General features: G+C 52.1%; 2 protein-coding genes across 2 annotated transcripts; one reads left to right on the forward strand and one right to left on the reverse strand.

The window, feature by feature from the left end:
• Positions 1 to 2,192: 2,192 nt before the first annotated feature.
• CCS (copper chaperone for superoxide dismutase) lies at positions 2,193 to 14,334 on the reverse strand. Its single transcript, XM_025915528.2, has 8 exons — positions 14,183 to 14,334; positions 13,778 to 13,850; positions 7,909 to 8,046; positions 7,524 to 7,701; positions 6,944 to 7,004; positions 2,805 to 2,882; positions 2,630 to 2,733; positions 2,193 to 2,515 (listed from the first exon to the last, which is right to left on the reverse strand). The coding sequence occupies exons 1-8, from the start codon at positions 14,219 to 14,221 to the stop codon at positions 2,362 to 2,364; spliced, it is 825 nt and encodes a 274-aa protein (XP_025771313.1). The 5' UTR covers positions 14,222 to 14,334; the 3' UTR covers positions 2,193 to 2,361.
• CCDC87 (coiled-coil domain containing 87) lies at positions 14,300 to 17,717 on the forward strand. Its single transcript, XM_025915707.2, has one exon. It carries the CDS (start codon positions 14,496 to 14,498, stop codon positions 17,079 to 17,081), a length of 2,586 nt encoding a protein of 861 aa, XP_025771492.1. The 5' UTR covers positions 14,300 to 14,495; the 3' UTR covers positions 17,082 to 17,717.
• Positions 17,718 to 18,386: the final 669 nt, after the last annotated feature.

Raw genomic sequence — 18,386 nt, forward strand, 5'->3', positions numbered from 1 at the left:
TTGGTGCAGTTCGTGGATGAACAATTTTTATTTTAATTGCTATGTCTGCTCTTTTTCTAGCAAACTTCTATTTATGGCAAATGTATCTTACTTTCCATACTTTACAAGAGCACGAATAGAATGGTTAAGAGTATAGACTTGGAGCCAGACCACAAGTCTGAACCTAGACTCTGCTACATTACTGTGTGACCTTACACAAGTTACATAGCCACTCTGTGCTTCAGTTTCCTCATCTGTAATGTGGGATAATAACAGAAGCTGCCGTGCAGTTATTATCTTGAGGATTAAGTGAAGTATTGCATGTAAATGTTTAGAAAAGAGCCTAGGACTTAATAAATGACTATATGGGTATTACCTAATATGATTACGTTTTTAATGAAGTTTAAAAGTGAATAAAACTTTTATTTTATTTTATTTTATTTATTTATTTTTAAATGTTCATTTATTTTCGAGACAGAGACAGAGCATGAACGGGGGAGGAGCAGAGAGAGAGAGGGAGACACAGAATCTGAAGCAGGCTCCAGGCTCTGAGACGTCAGCACAGAGCCCGACGCGGGGCTCGAACTCACGGACCATGAGATTGTGACCTGAGCCGAAGTCAGACGCTCAACCGACTGAGCCACCCAGGGGCCCCTGAATAAAACTTTTAAAAAGTATCTGGTAAATGACAGTACAAATGGTTTATGGACATAGCAGAGATTGAGAGGTCACACAAAAATGACGGAATTTGGCAAAGATTTTCACACTGTTCTCCCAGGAGCCCCAGGACTTTTGGGAAGGCCTATAGTCTGGGCTAAGCATCTTTGGCTGCTCTTCTACATATGTGTCACCGTTGGGCCTTCAAGATGTTTGAAGAGTGTTCTGTGGTTTTAAACCAAAGTTTGAACACTACACGTTTAAGAGTTTAGAAGATGGGGGGAAAAAGGTTTAGAAGAGAGAAAAGCTAATGCGGGTGTTGCTCCCTTCAGTTTGCTAAGAGGTTTAGTCATAAAAGGGTTAATTCCAGCTGTCACTCCAGAAGGGAGGTGGGAGGAGGCCAGGGGCTGGCTGTGGGCAGCATCCAGGGGCAGCTCTTGCAATGCTCTGGAGGAAGAATAGGGGAGACAGCCTGGGCCCCATGCTTAAAAGGGTGGTTCCCAGGAATCAAGGGAGCTGGAAAGCAACAAGCATAGGTTTGGCAGCATAGGGCAAGAAAGAGCAGGGTTCAAGGGCTGGGGCTGGAGGCAAAGCCAGCAGCCGTGACCGAGCAACAGGCAAGGCCGGGGGGGGGGGGTGGGGGGGGGGAGCAGAGCCAGGCACATCTTAGCCAAGGCCAGCTAACTGTAAAACCGCCTGCCCGGTTCCAAGAAGGCAGGATAAGGGGCAAAGTTTGTATTCTGACAGTCCACTGTGTCAAAAAAACCCCAGTTTTGTCATGGATGAGCAAGCATGACAAGGTCCAGTGGGGGGAAGGGTAGGGGGGCAAAACGGTAAGTGGAGAGGCCCAGAAACCCTGGCCCCACACATTAGTCCTTGGATATTGGCCATCCCTGTGAGAGGAGGGGCTTGGCTGGGCAGCTTCCAGGGGCCCCGCTTGGCCTCAGATGCACAGCCACTGCTCCCTTGACCTCCCATGTGCCACGTTCTGCGCCAAGCACTTTATTAGATTAATTAAGTCTTTTACTTGTGAGTAAAGAAATCAACTCAAGCCAGATTAATTTCAAAAGGGGGGAGGGGGCGCTGCATGGGGAAAATCCAGGAGTGTCTCTTGACCCCCCCCCTCCCCGGTCAGGAAGTAGCTGACCACAGGAAAGGCCCAGAGTGGGGACCCTGGAGCGTCTGGCATCATCCAACAACTCTCAGGTTCTTCCTGTGCGTCTGCCTCATCCCTCTCCTCAGCAGACAGTCTTTTTCTGATACTCAGTTGACAAGGCGGGGGGAAGAGGGCCGCCTGCAGCCCCCGTATTCCTATGTTACAGGTCCATCCACAGGGAGGAACTAAAGCAGGATCTGCCCTGACAGAAATATGAGTGCTGGGGCCCAGCACTGACCCTGAGGAGGAGGACGCAGCCCTCGGGAAGTGTGTGGATTTGAACCCAGTTTTGCTTGGCTCCGAAGCTAAGAGGTGGTCCTCAAAGGGAGGAGACAGGTAGGGGAACCGTGTTCACCAAGGCCATAAAGGGACGTTGTTGGGACACAGACAAAAGCCAACGTTCTGTATGAAAATAAAACTTTAATTTGCCAAGGCGCCATCACAGCAACCCCACACACCCTGTACCCGAGTTCTCCTGGGACTGGGCAAGCAGGGCCTCCCTGCCTGCTCTCTGCAAGTGGAGGTGCTCAGCTGGGAGAACAGTCACACGTCCGAGGCTGAGGCCGTGCTCAGAGGTGGGCAGGGGACTTGGCCGGCTCCTTTCGTCCCTCACCAGCGATGGGCCGGTGTCGCTCCTCCCAGATAGTGAGGCCGTCGCAGGAGCAGATCTGCTTGGGGTTCTGGAAAAGGCCAGCGGAGCGTGCGATGATGCCACAGGCCAACCTGAGGAAGAATGTGTGGTCAGGAGCGGGCGCTGTAAACTGGTCTGGGCTCCTCCAGGGCTGCCCATGCACCGCTGGCACAGCACAGCCTCCTGCCGGGGGTGGCATCACTCACCTCTCTCCTGAGTTCCCTGTGACCTTGGATAAGGGATGGCCACCCCGGCCCAGGTCGTCTTCTCCCTCATCGATGACCAGGCTTCGGCCAATCACATCCCACACCTTTGAGGGCAGATAACAGCCTCAGACAGTGGACCCGTTAGGAAAGGTCCCCACCCTCTTTTCCACCTCACCTTCAGCTGCTCATCCTCTATCCTGAAGACAGCTCGGCCATCAGTGTCAGCGCAGACATTCCCCAGGTCTCCTCGGTGCTGTGGTGACATACAGGGGTGAGGAGAGGGGCACATGGGGCACAGCCACCAGCTTCTGGCTTCCCAGTATCTGATTCCCCTTCCCCAAAAGTATCAGTGCCCTCCTCTGGGTGCAGTCTGGTAAGATAAGGAATGGCCCAGGACACAGGATGGCAACTAGATGCTCCCTCCCTGGGACTGAAATCCTGGCCAGTGACCCCCTTCCTAGGAAGTCATGCCCACTGGACCAGACTGTTTCTCCTACAAGGTTGTCACCCTCCCTGCAACCCAGCCTCAAAAGCCAGCCTGGTTCCTTCTTCTTTACAAGCCCCGTTCTCCAGCCTCTTGTTGACTCTAAGCCCTTGGCGGTCTGCATGCAATTCCCCTGGGCTTAAGTTGGCCAGGTTTGGCTTCCTGACCACAGGAAGCATCCAGCACTGGTCCCTGACTCCCAGCCTCCAGGAACACAGAGAAGAAACACAGGGAGCAAGGAGCCTATCCTGCCCTCCCCCAGAAGTTGGCTCTGCCTACCTTTTCCCTTTGAAGGTAATAACAAATGTCCTAACACATATACCAAGCACTTCCTCCATCAGACACACTTTGCTGGCATGCTGTAGCGTGCACATGCAGTCCTCACCCTCAAGGAGCTCGAAGCATGGTGGGGAGACAGACGTCGAACAGACTAGCGATTATGAAACACAGAGTTAGTACGGCAGCGAGTAGGTTTGCAGGTGACTGGACCTTACTGGTAAGTCACGGAAGCCCACGTCTGTACAGATAAATTGTGCCCAATCGGACGCTTTAGGCAGAAGCAAGTGCCTGTGCCTGTGCCTGTGCAGGCTGGTGCACATGGCTTTGCTGTGAAGAATGGTCACAAAGCATGTCACTGGGGGACGGGGGTGACAAGCAGCAAGAAGTGCCACTTCTGCTTTATCTTGTTTTCCAGAGAGACATCTGCTGCTTACACCTGGCGCTTTTTGTTATCCTGCGGTGGGGGCCTTTATGGCAGAAAGATCAAGGAAGGGGAGGTGATACTGAGCCTTGAGGAGCATCTTCAGGATTGGGCTGAGAGAGCAAGCAGCCTAGCAATACGGCTCAAGAGGCATGACCCAGCAGCACGGTCCACTCCTGCCCCTGCACTTGGGCAAGTAGAACTGGGCCACGGGGCCTTGAATGTCACACCAAGCAGCTGGCCAGGGTCTATGCCCTTAGGAGCTGGGGAGCCAAGAAGGGCTTTGGGCAGGGGCATGGCATGGTTACTCTGTGCTTTGGGGCAACCTCTAGCACAGCGCACGAAGAGGAAGGATTGGGGGGAGGCAAGAGAAGGGAAGGCAGCTTGGGGACCAGTTACGAGAGGTGCAAAGGGACAGCCAGGCTCTGGTGTAAACCCCACACTGAATTCACTTCCAGCTGGGCAAAAGCAGATGCAGAAATCCAAAAGGAACTTGTCAGTCACCACGGCAGCCTTGGCAGCCCAGCTCTTGCTCAAGTCTTTATCTCTATCAAGGACCTGTGGACAGTAGAGCAGCTGGCCCCAGCCCCTTCTCATCCCCCGCCCTGAGGGGGCCTGGGCTACAGCAAGGCTGCAAGATGGTCTCTCACCCTTCCGGTCTCCACTCCCTAACAGACATAGTGCTGCCAGTTCCCAACTGCGCCCTGTTGGTTCATGCCGCAGGGCCTCTGCCTATGGAGTCGCCCTCACCCCCACCCCCACCCATCTGTGCCTGACATTCCCACTCTCTGTTCTTCACCTGCTTAATTCTTGCACAGCACCTTGCAAGGCTCGAGGTGCTCTAAGATGCACCTTCCCTGTACTGACGTCCCTCTGTGTTCTTCCACTGTGCACGTGCTAGACCTAGCATCACTTACTAGGCTAGGTTACAAGGATAGAATGGTTCCGTCTTGGATGCCCTCTCTTGCGTACTCACTCTGGGGGAAGCCCAGCTGCCGTGTTGTGAGCTGCCCTAGGAAGAGGCCCACGTGGCAAAGGACTGATGTCTCTGGCCAACAGCCAGGGAGGACCCAAGGCCTGCCAACAGTGACATGAGCCTTGCGATGATTGCAGCCCCAGCCAACACCTTGATTATAGTCACCCCAAGCCAGAGGCCCCCAGCTAAGCTGCACCCATGTTCGTGCTCCGGAGAAATGGAGATGAATGCTTGTTGTTTTAAACCCCCAAGTTGGGAATGATTTGATTCACAGCGATAGGTCACTGCTACATGGGGCACAAACACAGCACCACACAGTGGACCCGACAGAAACCCTTCTCTGGCTTCCCAGGGTGGGAGGGGAAAGGAGTCAAACTTTTGACCATCGGAAATGTGAGGGAGCTGTCAAAAGTCCAAGAAATCAGGTACATGAGTTAAGAAACATGTACCATAGCTTCATTTGTCCTGTGGCAGAAGGCTACAAACCTTCATCAGATAGAAATTACAAATCCAGGAAGCCTGTGAGTCCTGGGAGGGTGTAAAGAGGGGCTGCCAGGTCCCGGGAGAGGGACCAGGCTCCAGAGCCTGCCCTGGTACTGAATCTCCGAGTGCAGAGGGAACACATACCCCAGAAGTGAAGGAGATGTGACCGGGTGTTAGGAACCATTAAATCCCTGAGTGAGGGCAATCATCCTGGATGACACCCAGGACAAAGGTTTAATTCAGTCTTCAACACCTTCTCTAACATTCACTAATCTCCACATAAAGGAGAAAAAGCAGGCCTTCCTCAGTTCTCAGACCTTGCAGGCCAGAACCCAGCAGGACTGCACTAACGTTTAGTTGGCCTCCAATGGTCATTTTTGCAATGACCCTGCTCTTATGGCTACAAGTACCGGTTTTCCATTCTCTGTGGCAGTATTAGGTTTCTTGTTAAAAATAAACCGACCTTAATTACATGAAACGATGTCTTGATTTGCTTCAAAATAATGGTGGAGAAAGGCTGGAGGTGTAGATGAAAAATGACTGGCCATGGGGCACCTGGGTGGCTCAGTCGGTTAAGCGTCCGACTTCGGCTCAGGTCATGATCACACGGTTTGTGAGTTCAAGCCCCATGTCGGGCTCTGTGCTGACAACCTGGAGCCTGGAGCCTGCTTCAGATTCTGTGTTTCCCTTGCTCTTTGCCCCTCCCCGACTCATGCTCTGTCTCTGTCTCTGTCTCTCAAAAATAAACATTAAAAAAAAAAAACAAAAAACACTGGCCATGAATTGGTCACTGTTGAAACTGGGTGATAGGGACACGGGAGTTTAGGACAAGTTTCTCTCCTTTGCAATGTTTGAAACCTTCCATGATAGATTATAGCATTAAAAATAACCCAATCTGGGGCGCCTGGGAGGCTCAGTCGGTTGAGCGTCCAGCTTCGGCTCAGGTCATGATCTCACGGTCCGTGAGTTTGAGCCCCACGTCAGGCTCTGTGCCGACAGTTCAGAGCCTGGAGCCTGCTTCAGATTCTGTGTCTCCCTCTCTCTCTGCCCCTTCCCCGCTCATGCTCTGCCTCTGTCTCTCAAAACTGAATAAACATTAACAAAAATTAAAAAAAAAAATAACCCAATTTACCTAAGGAAAAACCTGAGTTAACTTATAGGAAACTGTGGAATAACTAACAGAACAAGCAATATTCAGATAAGCAAAAACCAAGGCAGCATAGAACTCACTGCCGACGGGAAACAATTCTCTAGTGAAAAACAAAACTCCAAGCTGGGAGTTGCACCATCAGAAATGGCCTTTTTAGTTCAGGCAAAATCTGCAACTTCCACACCTTCAGTTCTCCAGAAAGCTTTCTCCCACTGCCCATGTCCTTGGGTTCAGGCCGGATCGGGTGCTTGCCCTGGGCTCCCGGGGCCTCCCACAGGCTCCTGCAAGGGTCATCTCACTGCTCTGCAACCATGGGGTCCTCAAGGGTCTCCCTCACCAGACTGTGAGCACTTGGGGTCAGGCCTCAACCACAGGGAGGGTCAATGTTTCTAAATTGGAACAAAATAAAATGAGGGGACCCCACCAAAATGGAATTGTCTGCTAACGCCCCAGGAGCAACCTGCCCTGCCTGAGGCCTCGGGCCCCCTTGCAGCCTAAACTTCACCCAGATGGACACTTACCCGGTCAGAGTCCTCGGGGCCCCCATGAGATGTTCCATCAGGGTTAAAGTGGTCTCCACAGCTAAGAACAAAAGGTAAGCAGGAGGGCAGCAAAACAGTGGCTCGCAGGCCATCCTCTCTATTTATTTCACCCACTCACTCAGCAAACAGACTTACTCTGTACCAGGCTCTGGGTTGAGGGCACGGAGAAGAATCAGATGTGGGTTCTGCCCTCAATAAACTTTTGGGGGAGACACAGATGAGTAAGCAACTAATTGCATCACAGCGTGACAAACACCATGACATGGAGACCTGCCCTTCTGTGAGGCAGTAAGTTAGTTACTTCCTTCTCAGAGGCAGTAAGGTGGCTACGAGCAGGAATATCAAGGTTCAAATCCCACCCTACCATGTACATGCCCTGGGGCCTTTGACTGAGCCTCAGTTTCCTCATCTGTAGACTGGGTGTGTGTGTATATGCCTTACAGTACTTGTGAGGAACAAGTGTGAAAGCCTGTGTGGACGGCCGAACACAGCCTCTGCACGGAGTGGGTGCACAACTGGGGGAATGAAGATGCCACCGGGGAAGTTACAGATGACTTACCTGCTGCAGTTCCCTGTGAGGTCCCCAAACTGATGGACGTGGAGTCCGTGTGGCCCAGGCTCCAGGCCATCAATGGTCCCCTCGATGAGGCAGCGCTCGGGGGTCAGCTGTAGGAAGCGCACCACCCCTTGCACAGGGCCAGGCCCCTCCAGAATGGCAACTGCTGCCCCCAGATTCTCTGCAAGGTATCAAGACACCTGGGCTGGCTCGCCACCTCAGCCCCACACCTTCATCAGCTCAAAAAGGGCAAGGAGAGAGCCCCGCATAACTCTCATGCCTTCCCCAAGGCCACCTGAACCCCCAACCCCCAAATCCTACGGTTTAGATGTGTACCAGCCCCCTCCCTCCCAGAGAAGCCAAGGCCAGGGCTGTAGCGGCTACTCACGCAATAGGCCACTGCCCATGCCCTTGAGCACCGCCTGCCGCCCTGTGCCTTCTAAAAGGGCCTGCACCTCCTGGCTGGGCAGGGTGGTCTGCACCAGGACCATCTGGTTCTCCAACTGCACCTCCACACTCTGGACACCTGTGGGGAGAGGGGGGCACGGGCAGCAGAGGGCTGACACCCCATCCTCATCTTCACCAACCTCCCCACGGCTGGAGGCAAGCTGGGAAGCTGCCTGCTGGCTGTTTAAGGCCCTCAACCTCTCTGAGTCTGTGTCTTTATAAATAAGGTGGGGAGAATGCCACCCGACCTCCAGGGTTATTGTGTGTCCCTGTTATAAGCCAGGAGTTATTTGTAACTTAAGAAACACAGGTAATTACTTAAGATGTTTTCATAAAAGTGGGCCATCAGTATTTCATTATTTATGATAGCCCAGAGGAGAAAACAACCCACATGCCCATCAACTGATGAATGTGCATCCAGGGGCGCCCATGTGGCTCAGCCGATTGAGCGTCCAACTTAGGCTCAGGTCATGATCTCATGGTTCATGGGTTCGAGCCCCACATCAGGCTCACTTCTGTCAGTGTGGAGCCTGCTTCGGATCCTCTGTCCCACCCCCCACCCCCAACCCCGTCCCTCCTCTGCTGGTACTATCTCAAAACTAAACAAACATTAAAAAAAAAAAAAAAAAAAAGGAAATGTGCATCAATACAATGGAATATTTCTCAACCATAAAGAGATAAAAAGGAATCAAAGGGCTGATAATGCTACCACAGGGATGCACCTAGAAAATATCATGTTAAGTGAGAATCAGTCACAGAAGACCACACAATAGATGATGCCATTATGGACAAAACGTCCAAAATAGGAAAACCTATAGAGACAACAGATTGGGTGGTGGGGGAATAGGAGGGTGATCGCCAAAGTGTACAATTCCTTCATGAGGGGATGAAATGTACAATTGATAGTGGTGATGGCTGCACAACCCTGATCATATTAAAAACCACTGAATTGTATACTTAAAATGGGTGTATTTTAGGATATCTGAATTACATATCAACAAACTGTCACACACACCTAAAAGGGGGGGCTGGGTGGTTAAATATCAGACTCGGTGTGGGCTCAGCTCAAAATCTCACATTTCGTGACATCGAGCCCCATGTCAGGCTCCACACTGACAGCACGGAGCCTGCTTGGGGTTCTCTCTTTCCTTCTCACTCTGCCCCTGCTCCTGTTCTCTCCCTCTCTGTCAAAGTAAATTAATTTAAAAGGGCGGGGGGCTGGGGCACCTGGGTGGCTCAGTCGATTGAGTGTCCAACTCTTGATTTTGGATCAGGTCATGATCCCAGGGTCAAGAGATTGAGCCCTGCATTGGGCTCTGTGCTGAGAGTGGAGCCTGCTTGAGATTCTCTCTCTTTCTCTCCCTCTGCCCCTCCCTACTGCGTGCACATGTGCTCCCTCCCTAAAATAAAATAAAATAAAATAAAATAAAATAAAATAAAATAAAATAAATAAAAGGGGGGGGTGCTATCACCATCATCATGAGAGCTAACATTTGCACACATGTACTGTGGGCTTTTTATACTCTACCCATATTAGCTCATTTGATACTCAAGTAACCCTGTGAGGTGGGTACTAACATCCCTGTTTTACAGATGAGAAAACTGCAGAGACTTAAGAACCTTGCTCAAATGCACGGTGTAGTAAATCAGGGAACTGGAATTCATCTCAGGCAGCCTAGCTCTGGAAACCTGCCCAGACACTCCGCTCACCCTGAGAAGCAGCCCCTCTCCTGTAGGAGCTCCCTTTGCCCCCAACTAACTCACGCTGCACTGCTTACAGTCCCCTGTGAGTGCAGGAGCTCTGTGTGGTCCACAGGGGTCAGCCTCCAAAGTCAGTGTGCCTCAGGTGCCCCCCAAATCCCTGAAGTGACCCTATGTACACACAGACTGCGGGATGATTGACCCACGCCTAGCTTTGAGGGCCACTGAGCCGACTCAAAGGAGGAAGAGAAGGGGCTTCTCTTTCATTCAGATATTTGGCCCTCCCAAGGCTTTCAAGAGAGCTCTCAAACCCTTAGCCAGCACACGGGTGATGGGTTGGGAACTATAATGCAGCTTTCACCTGCAGGACTTCCACCATTCTGCTTTCAACTCAGTAAATGTGTCCATTGCTCTGCAGGTTAAGCCCAGGGGAGCCGTGGGCCATCCAGAGAACAAAGGTTAAATAAGCCATTTCACCCTTTTGAGCTGGTGCCCTGTGAACTGAAAGCTACGCGGACTACTGGTTTTCCCTTCATCTTTGGTTTCCCTCCTCCATATTCTTTCAACAAATGTGTGCTAGGCATGGAGGAGGCCAGGGTCAGGAAAAGCGCTGGCCCTTGTCCTCAGGGAGCTCACAGGCTGTGGGAGAAGCCAGACTCCGAAGCCAGACTCCCTGTGGATTAACCATCAGGCAGAGATGGGAATAACAGCCCAGGGGGCAAAACTGGGAAATGCTATCAGGGAGAGGAAGCACCTAAGAGACAGGAATCTCTCTCACAGGCTTGTGTCTTCGGATCCCCTGCAGCAGCAGCGACACTGTTGGGGGAGCGGGGGAGGGGCAGAATTTGTAAGACATCAGACGAACACGTGCATCCCCTCTCCTGCAAGTACAGGGTGACTCTGCGAGAAGAAAACCCTCCAGTTACCAAACTGGCCCTCACTTCAAACAAAATTTTATCCTGAGCCACCAGGTAGCCTGTGAAGCGTTGGGCGCTCTGGGTCCACTTAGAGACGCCTTTGGATGCCAATGGCTGCAAAGGGGGTACAGGGAGGGTAATGGGGGAACTCTTGTGGTCTGACTCCAGGGTACGCCAAGAGCTGTGCTCTGTCTGACACACATCAGGATGATGATACTGTCCTCATCTGGCAGGTGAGGAGACGAGGCCGGGAGGGGGGCACCACTGGCTTGGAAGGCAGCCTGTCCAGCCCCAAAGCTGATGTTTGGTCCCCTTGCCCCACAGAAAGTAAGGTTGAGCCCCTAAGGCTGATGTTCTGAGGCTCCTGGGGCTCAGATAAGCACACAGTGTGAGGAACTTTTTTATTTGCCTTAATTGACCAGCATACACTAAGCACCTGCCACGTGCCATGTTCCAGGCAGTGCAAATAAACAGGGAACAAGTCAGGTCACATCTCTGACCCATGAAATGGCACGTGTTCCAGTGCAGGGACACAAATGCCCAATACACACACAACAGAGTTTCAGATAGTGAAAAGCGTGATCAATGAAACAGGTGATAGGGAACAAATGCGGGGCAAGCCACTTAGACTGGTCAAGGAAGGTCTCCTTGAACCTCTAAGTGAAGCCCTGAATGTAGTCAGGTAAGAGTATTCCAACAGAGGGAACAACGCTGGTAAAGACCTTGAGGCAGGAACAACACTGACATGTTCTAAGAAGAGAGGAAGGCCAATGTGGCTAGAGCTGAGAGTAAACAGATACAGGGTGCCAGGGTGGCTCAGTTGGTTAAGCATCCAATTCTTGATTTTGGCTCAGGTCATGATCCCAGGGTCATGAGATTTAGTCCTGCTTTGGGCTCCGCACTGGGCATGGAACCTGCTTAAGATTCTCTCTCTCCCTCTGGTCCTTCCCTGCTCATGCATATTCTCTCTCTCTAATAAGTAAATTAAGTAAGTAAGTGAATAGTTAGATATGAAGCTGTAAGTGGAGACCAGTCAAGCAAGGCCCAAAAGGAAAGAATCTGGATTTTAATTTTAATGCAACGGGAGGCCACTGGGAGAAGCCACAGTGTATAGTGGTTAAGAATGTGGACTCTGGGGGCGCCTGGATGGCTCGGTCGGTTAAGCGTCGGACTTCGGCTCAGGTCATGATCTCGCAGTCCGTGAGTTCGAGCCCCACGTCGGGCTCTGTGCTGACAGCTCAGAGCCTGGAGCCTGTTTCAGATTCTGTGTCTCCCTCTCTCTCTGCCCCTCCCCTGTTCATGCTCTGTCTCTGTCTCAAAAATAAATAAACGTTAAAAAAAAAAAAAAAGAGTGTGGACTCTGGAGTTGAAATTCTGAGTCTGCCACATACTAGATGTGTGGCCTTAGCCAAGTTATTCAACCTTCCTGTCGAGTTTTCTATTCAGTTTGTTCATCTGCAAATGGAGATACCACTACCTTCTTCAGAGAAATATTAAAGGCCTAAATGAGCAGTGCTTGGCCCATGGGATGCTCTCAAACATTATTACATCTGGAGGATTTTAAGTAGGGCAGTGATATCATCTAAGTCACAATTTTAAAAATCACCTTGGCTTTTGTATGGAAAAGCTATTGGAGGGGGCTACAGAGGCAACAGGGAGCACAAAGATGAGGTTCTTGTGTGGTTCAGGGAGAGCTAAGGTGACCTGGATTGGTGTGAAGGCCAATGTATGGAAAAAGAGAGGCTAACTTCTGAATATATTTTAGATATACAGCAGACAAAACTTTCTGATGGACTGGCTTCCATGCGAGTGGGTTCCTCTTCTGGGGTCTCCTAAGAGCTGATTCTCTGCTTCTCAAGTGGGAGGGCCCCAGTGGGAAGCTCCCTGTAACTATGCACTTCCTCAACTCTTGACCTTGGTCTGAACCAAGAAGGCTGGCTCCCCAGCTGAGCAAGATTCAGTGCAGCTGGTGCAGAGTGAGGCCAGGCCAGCCCTTGTTTAGCTCAAAGCCTAGTAAGAAAGAAAACATAAGACCACAGGGAACTCTAGGACGTGTGACAAGGGTTCAAGGAAGTGAGCCTTGGGCTTGGAGCTTCTCCCACTTATTTACGAGAAGAGCAGAACCCTCTTCTCCAAAGCCCCAGGCCTCCCAGAGAGGGCAAATCTCTCTCTCTCTCTCTCTCTCTCTCTCTCTCTCTCTCTCTCTGCTTCAATATCTGTCCCCGAATGCCTCTGCCCAATCAGATTGCCACCTGTAAGCCCTTCCTCTCATAATTTCTAAGATTTAGTGAGCTCTCGCTACATGCCAAAGATTTTTCTAAAGTGCTTTACATGTATTAACTAACTTATTCTTCATGACAGTCCTGAAGAGTAGCTTATGGCCATTTAAATGCTGAAGAAACAGGCCCAAGTAGTAACATGCATGAAGTCTGAGTGCCGTTCAGTGGCAAAGAGGAGATCTGACCACAAACATTCTGACTCGAGAGCACATACCCTTACCCACTACTGCTGCCCTGTACAGGCTAAGTGCCATCACTGCCCTAGCTTCAGAACCCATCTCATTCATCTCCTCTCAGAACTGCTCTTCCATGAGCAAGGCTTCCATGCTTATCATTACCTGAGGGCAGACTGTGCCTGAAACATTTGTGAACACTTCCCCCTAAAAAGCCCCCAGTGTCTGGTCCATACCTGCTGAATGACTGGATGAACATTTACCAGAATCAAAGGAAGGCAGTTCCCAGTGCCTTTGCCCTCTCAGATATTTCTGTTGTGCAAGGTCACCTCCAGACCAGTTAACTGGCTTATGAGAATCAGGAGCTGCATGGAATGGAACACGGCCAAGGCTGCTGTTTGCGTTGTCAAGATTATGCTGTTGGGCAAGCAAGAGCCGCCGCCGTATCCAGGGAACGCCCTCTGTAGGTGGGGCTATCTATCCTCTGCCTAGCTCCTCATTCCCTGGGCACCTGAGATGCACAATACCAGTGTGTCAGGGCCGGTAGAGGGCTCTGGCAGGGCAGGCTTGAGATCTGTACTCTAGGCTCTGCCTCTGCATCTCCGTATGACTCTGAGAACATTCCTTCCTGTCTCTGGGTCTCAATTTCTACACCTGTAAATGGGAGTCGGGTTGGTCCAAGAGACTTGCCGGCTCCTTCCAGAGGCCTCAAGACTGTCCGCAGTTTTTCTGGCTCTTACCTGCCACCCCTTGTAGGGACGTGCGCACCGCGTCCACGCAGCTCTCGCAAGTCATCTGCACCGCGAACTCCAGCTGCAAGGGCGTCAGGGACGCGCAGATGAGAGCTGGGGACCCCTTCTGCGTGACCCTGCTTCATTACCTCCCCTATGGCCGCCCCGAAGGCCTAGGAAAACGTCTTCACGTGACCCCTCCTCAAGCGCCCTCATTATCAGTCATGATCGTTCCGGGACCAACACCCCAACCCTCCAACGTCAACGCCAAGAGCCCCGCAAGTCTCGAAGCGGTTTTCCGGGGAGGTCCCAGGCCCCGCCCCAGGTGCCTACTCTTTCCCTTCTTCCTGCGTTAACCCCGGGGTCCGAGGCTCTCTGCCCAGAGAGGCTCCCACACGAGGCCTCGACCCTCACCGTGCAGGCGGTCCCGCGGTCCCCGGAGTCCGAAGCCATCCCGGACCCAGTCACCTGCCAGAAGACCTGAACTGCTCGAGGTCTCAGATGCAAACCTCCAACTGCGTCGCGGAGAGGCGGGGCCTCGGAAGTCACATTTTGCCCCGCCTCCTGGTGCGCGCGCACGTAACACCCCCGCACGTCTAGCTTTGGCACTCACCGGCTGCGCAGGCGCACTCGGGCCCTCCGACCCCTGGTTGCCTTAGTGACCCCTGGTTGCCTTAGGATCCTCCGGCGCTCTTCTGGCCAGACCTCCTGTGCCGCCAGCGCTAAAATGGAGCCCTATAAGCCGGACCCCGAGCTCCAGCGGTTTTACCACCGGTTGCTGTGTCCGCTGTCGCTCTTCCCCCGCAAGGCGACATGCTCAGAATCTCAGAAGCGCCTTCCGCTGGAGGTGCCGATGCTGCTGCCCTCGCCGGTCTCACGGCTGACGGCGGAGTCTCTGTGTCGCCAGGTGGCCGAGCGGCTGGCCAATAGTGGGCTGGCGGTGCGCGTGCCTACCGAAGGTCGTCTCCGTTTCACTCAGGTCATCCTGGACGAGCTCAAGTGCAGCTGGCAGGAGCCTCCCCCCGAACCTAGTCTGAACCACTTGAACAACCAGAGACTGCGAAAGCGACTCCAGGTCTACGTGCTGCTCAGCAGTGAGCAGCTCTTCCTACACTACCTGCACCTGCTGAACACCATGTCGACCCCCGCAAGTGTCTTCACTGAATCAGCCACGCTCACCCGTTTAACCGCCAGGCTCGCCAAGGACTGCACAATCTTTCTCACCAGCCCTGAGGTCTATCATTGCTTGTTCGCCGACTTCCTCGCCCTGCTGAAGATAGAGCAGGCCCACCGCGGCATGCACAAGCTGCGCCCTGTAGGCTCCACCGGGGGTTTCAAGCTTTTCCCTAGCCCATTGCTTCACAGCTCCGGCTTCGCCCAAGTACCGTGCTGCACCCTCAACCTGAACTATCTCATCCAACTCAGCCGCCCGCGGGAGTTTCTCAGTGAGCCTGAACTGGATCCACTGAAGGAACTGAAGTCCATCCCGCAACTGAAGAAGAAGAAGCCTCTCCAATGGCTGTCCTCCGTGCAGAAGAAGAGAGAAAGCGACTTCAGTTCCGCACAGATTGTGTCACCGCCCAGGTACTCTGTGACTCCCACCAGCGGGGCTCCCCCTACCTCCCACTTGCCCCTCTGCTCCCAGTTCCGGAGGGGCCAGTCCATGCCCTCTCTGCGGGAGGGCTGGAAGCTAGCAGATGAATTGGGCGTCCCTCCACTCCCCCCTCGCCCCTTAACCCCGTTGGTCCTGGCTCCAGAGAGCAAACCAGAGCTGGCAGGGGACACGGTGGCTGAGGACCTGAAGCAGATGATAAATAACATGAAATTGGAGAGGACTCACTACTCATCGCTGGACACAGGCCTGCCCCCACTCCTAGGGGCCCTGACCCGCCGCCCAGCTGCAGCACATCGCCTGGAGGAGTTGCAGAGAATATTGAAGGGCCTCGAAGAGGAAGAAGCCGCTGGGCAGTGGGGCCTCCAGTGCCCCAAATCCCTTCCATTTCAACCACAGCCGGTGACTGTTACTTTGAAGCTAGGAAATCAGGTTGTGGTCCAAGCAGCTGCTGTGCAGGTCTCTGAGAGAAACTTTTTGGACTCCTTCCACGTTGACAGGGCCGGAGTTCTATACAACCACCTGGCCGGTGAACTAGAACCCAACCTTATTGAGGAAATGGATGTTGGTTGCTTTGTTGGCAATAACATCAGGGAGGTCTACAAGGAGTTGATGAGCCATGTCTCTCTTGACCACTTCTCTTTTGACCAGGGACCCCTCATTGAGCCTGCAGCCAATAAAGACTGGTCAACGTATCTGTCCTCAGCCTTTCTGCATCAAGAAAAACAGCATCGCGTCATCAATCCCAAGTTAGCTGGACTTTATTCCCAGAGGGCAGACATTTTACAGTCCACCTCTGATAAGATATCCTCCCTCACGTCGCTGCAAGCAAGCAAAGGCCGGGAGAAGTGGTCAAACAAAGCCTCATGGGTGAACTGGTGGAAAGCCACCTTGTCTGTGAGTGACTACTTCAAATACCTCGCCGGCCAGGAGACAGATTTCCTCCACGTCATCTTCCAAATGTATGAAGAGGATGTTCCTGTGGAGGTCAAGGCCCCTGTCAGAGAGTCCGTAAAGATTCGGCGCCCACCTCCCTTGCAGGAAGATGAAGAACCAGACTTTGTGCCAGGAGAGTGGGACTGGAACACCGTGCTGGGGCCCAGGCTAGGAACTAAGAGGGGCGGCCCCCTGGGAGAACCCGACAAAATCCTGAATCTGCAGAAGCGTCTGGAGCGGCTGTGGTCCATGCTGGAGGTCCCCGACAAGGATCGGCTGGACATGGCCATCAAGTACAGCTCCAACGCTCGTCTGAGGCAGCTGCCTTCGTTGGTGAGTGCCTGGGAGCAAGCCCTGAAACCCATTCAGCTGCGGGAAATGTTGATGGGGAAACTGGAACGGTTTGAGCGACAAGCCTCTGACCCCAACCGCTTCTTCCAAAAGACTGACATGGACCTGAGTCGCCTCCTGGAGGAGAATCAGTTCCGCAGCCACCTACACAGAAAGATCAGTCTAGTGCAGACCCCTCTGGCTTCCCTCCTGGAGGAGATTGAGTTAGTTTTTGGTGAGCCAGTGACCTTTAAGGGGCGGCGATACTTGGACAAGATGAAGCATGACAAGGTGGAGATGCTCTACTGGCTACAGCAGCGGCGACGGGTCCGCCACCTGGCCCGGGCTCAGAAAGCCTCCCACCAGCCAGGGCTGTTCCAGAAGCTCAGCAGCCAGCCTCTAATAGCTCCTGGGAATACTCCCATTATTCTTTGACAAGGCCAAGTGCCCTCAAATCCCCCCCTCACCCCCAGGCATCCAGCAGATCCTCCAGACCCCTTGGGTGCTTTAGAAGATATAGGAGTGCAGGATTCAGGAACATTGTTTTCCAACTACCAAGGGACCGAGATTAATACTTTATTTTGATGTGAGGTTCGCATAATGCACCCCCAAGCCCAGAAGCCCAGCATACCCCTTTATTTCAAGCCATGCACAATAGAGCCAAAATCTCATATATCAAAAGAACCGAGACTCTCCCTTGGAGTTCATTGTAATGGGAAATGTCAGAGGAAAACCTTCACCTTTGGAACACCTCAGCTTAGCATTTATCATACTACATTAAATTGGCTGATTAGAGTCCCAAATCAAGAGGTTCTGTGGCATGATGCTTATGAGCTATTGCTCTTGGGGTGTCAGGGTGGCTCAGTCAAGCATCTGACTCTTGATTTCAGGTAATGATCTCACGGTTCATGGGCTCGAGCCCCACGTAAGGCTCTGGGCTGACTGCATGGAGCCTGCTTGGGATTCTCTCTTCTTCTCTCTCAGCCTCTCCCCTGCTCGTGTGCGTGCTCTCCCTCAAAAATAAATGAATAAACGTTAAGAAAATGATAATAAAAGAGCTGGGGCCCTGGAGTAGGAAATATGGATTTAAATCCTGGCTTTGTAACCTCAGCCAAATTACCTAACTCCTCTGTACCTGGACCATCACATGTCAGATAAAGGGGCTAGGTCCAGCTTGTTACTTACACTTCTAGGATCCTGTTGGTAGAGGTAAAAATCTGTATTACATTTTTACCAGTTAACACAAGCACGTGGTACAAAGAACAATAAGGGTATATACTGAAAAGTGAGTCTCCTTCCCATCCCTACCTCCCATACCCCAGTTCCCCCACTGTGGGACCATCACCAGATCTTGAGCATCTTTCCATTCTCTTATTCAGCAAATAGTCACCGAGCACCTACTAGGTGACACATGCTTGGTCTGTATCACTAAACAACAAAGATCCCCACCCTTCGTAGAGTATATACCTACGTTACTTGGGAGAAACAGACCGTAAACCGTAAACATAGTACCCAAGCACACAGAATAATAGAATGTTAGAAGGCGATAAGCACTGTGGACTAAAGAAAAAGGAGAGTAGGGTAAGAGGAAACAGGGTGAGGGATGTCATTTTAATTAGGGTGGTCAGTGCAGGCCTCACTGGGAAGGTAAGGATTGAACAACGTCCTGAAGGAGGGAAGAAGTGAGCCCTGTAGACATTGAGGATAACCTCCTTGACACCCACTGCACATCCCTAAGGC

The sequence above is a fragment of the Puma concolor genome, chromosome D1, assembly GCF_028749965.1.
Source record: "Puma concolor isolate L17-30 chromosome D1, mPumCon1.1.hap2, whole genome shotgun sequence".
In the NCBI taxonomy this organism is placed as follows: Eukaryota; Metazoa; Chordata; class Mammalia; order Carnivora; family Felidae; genus Puma; species Puma concolor.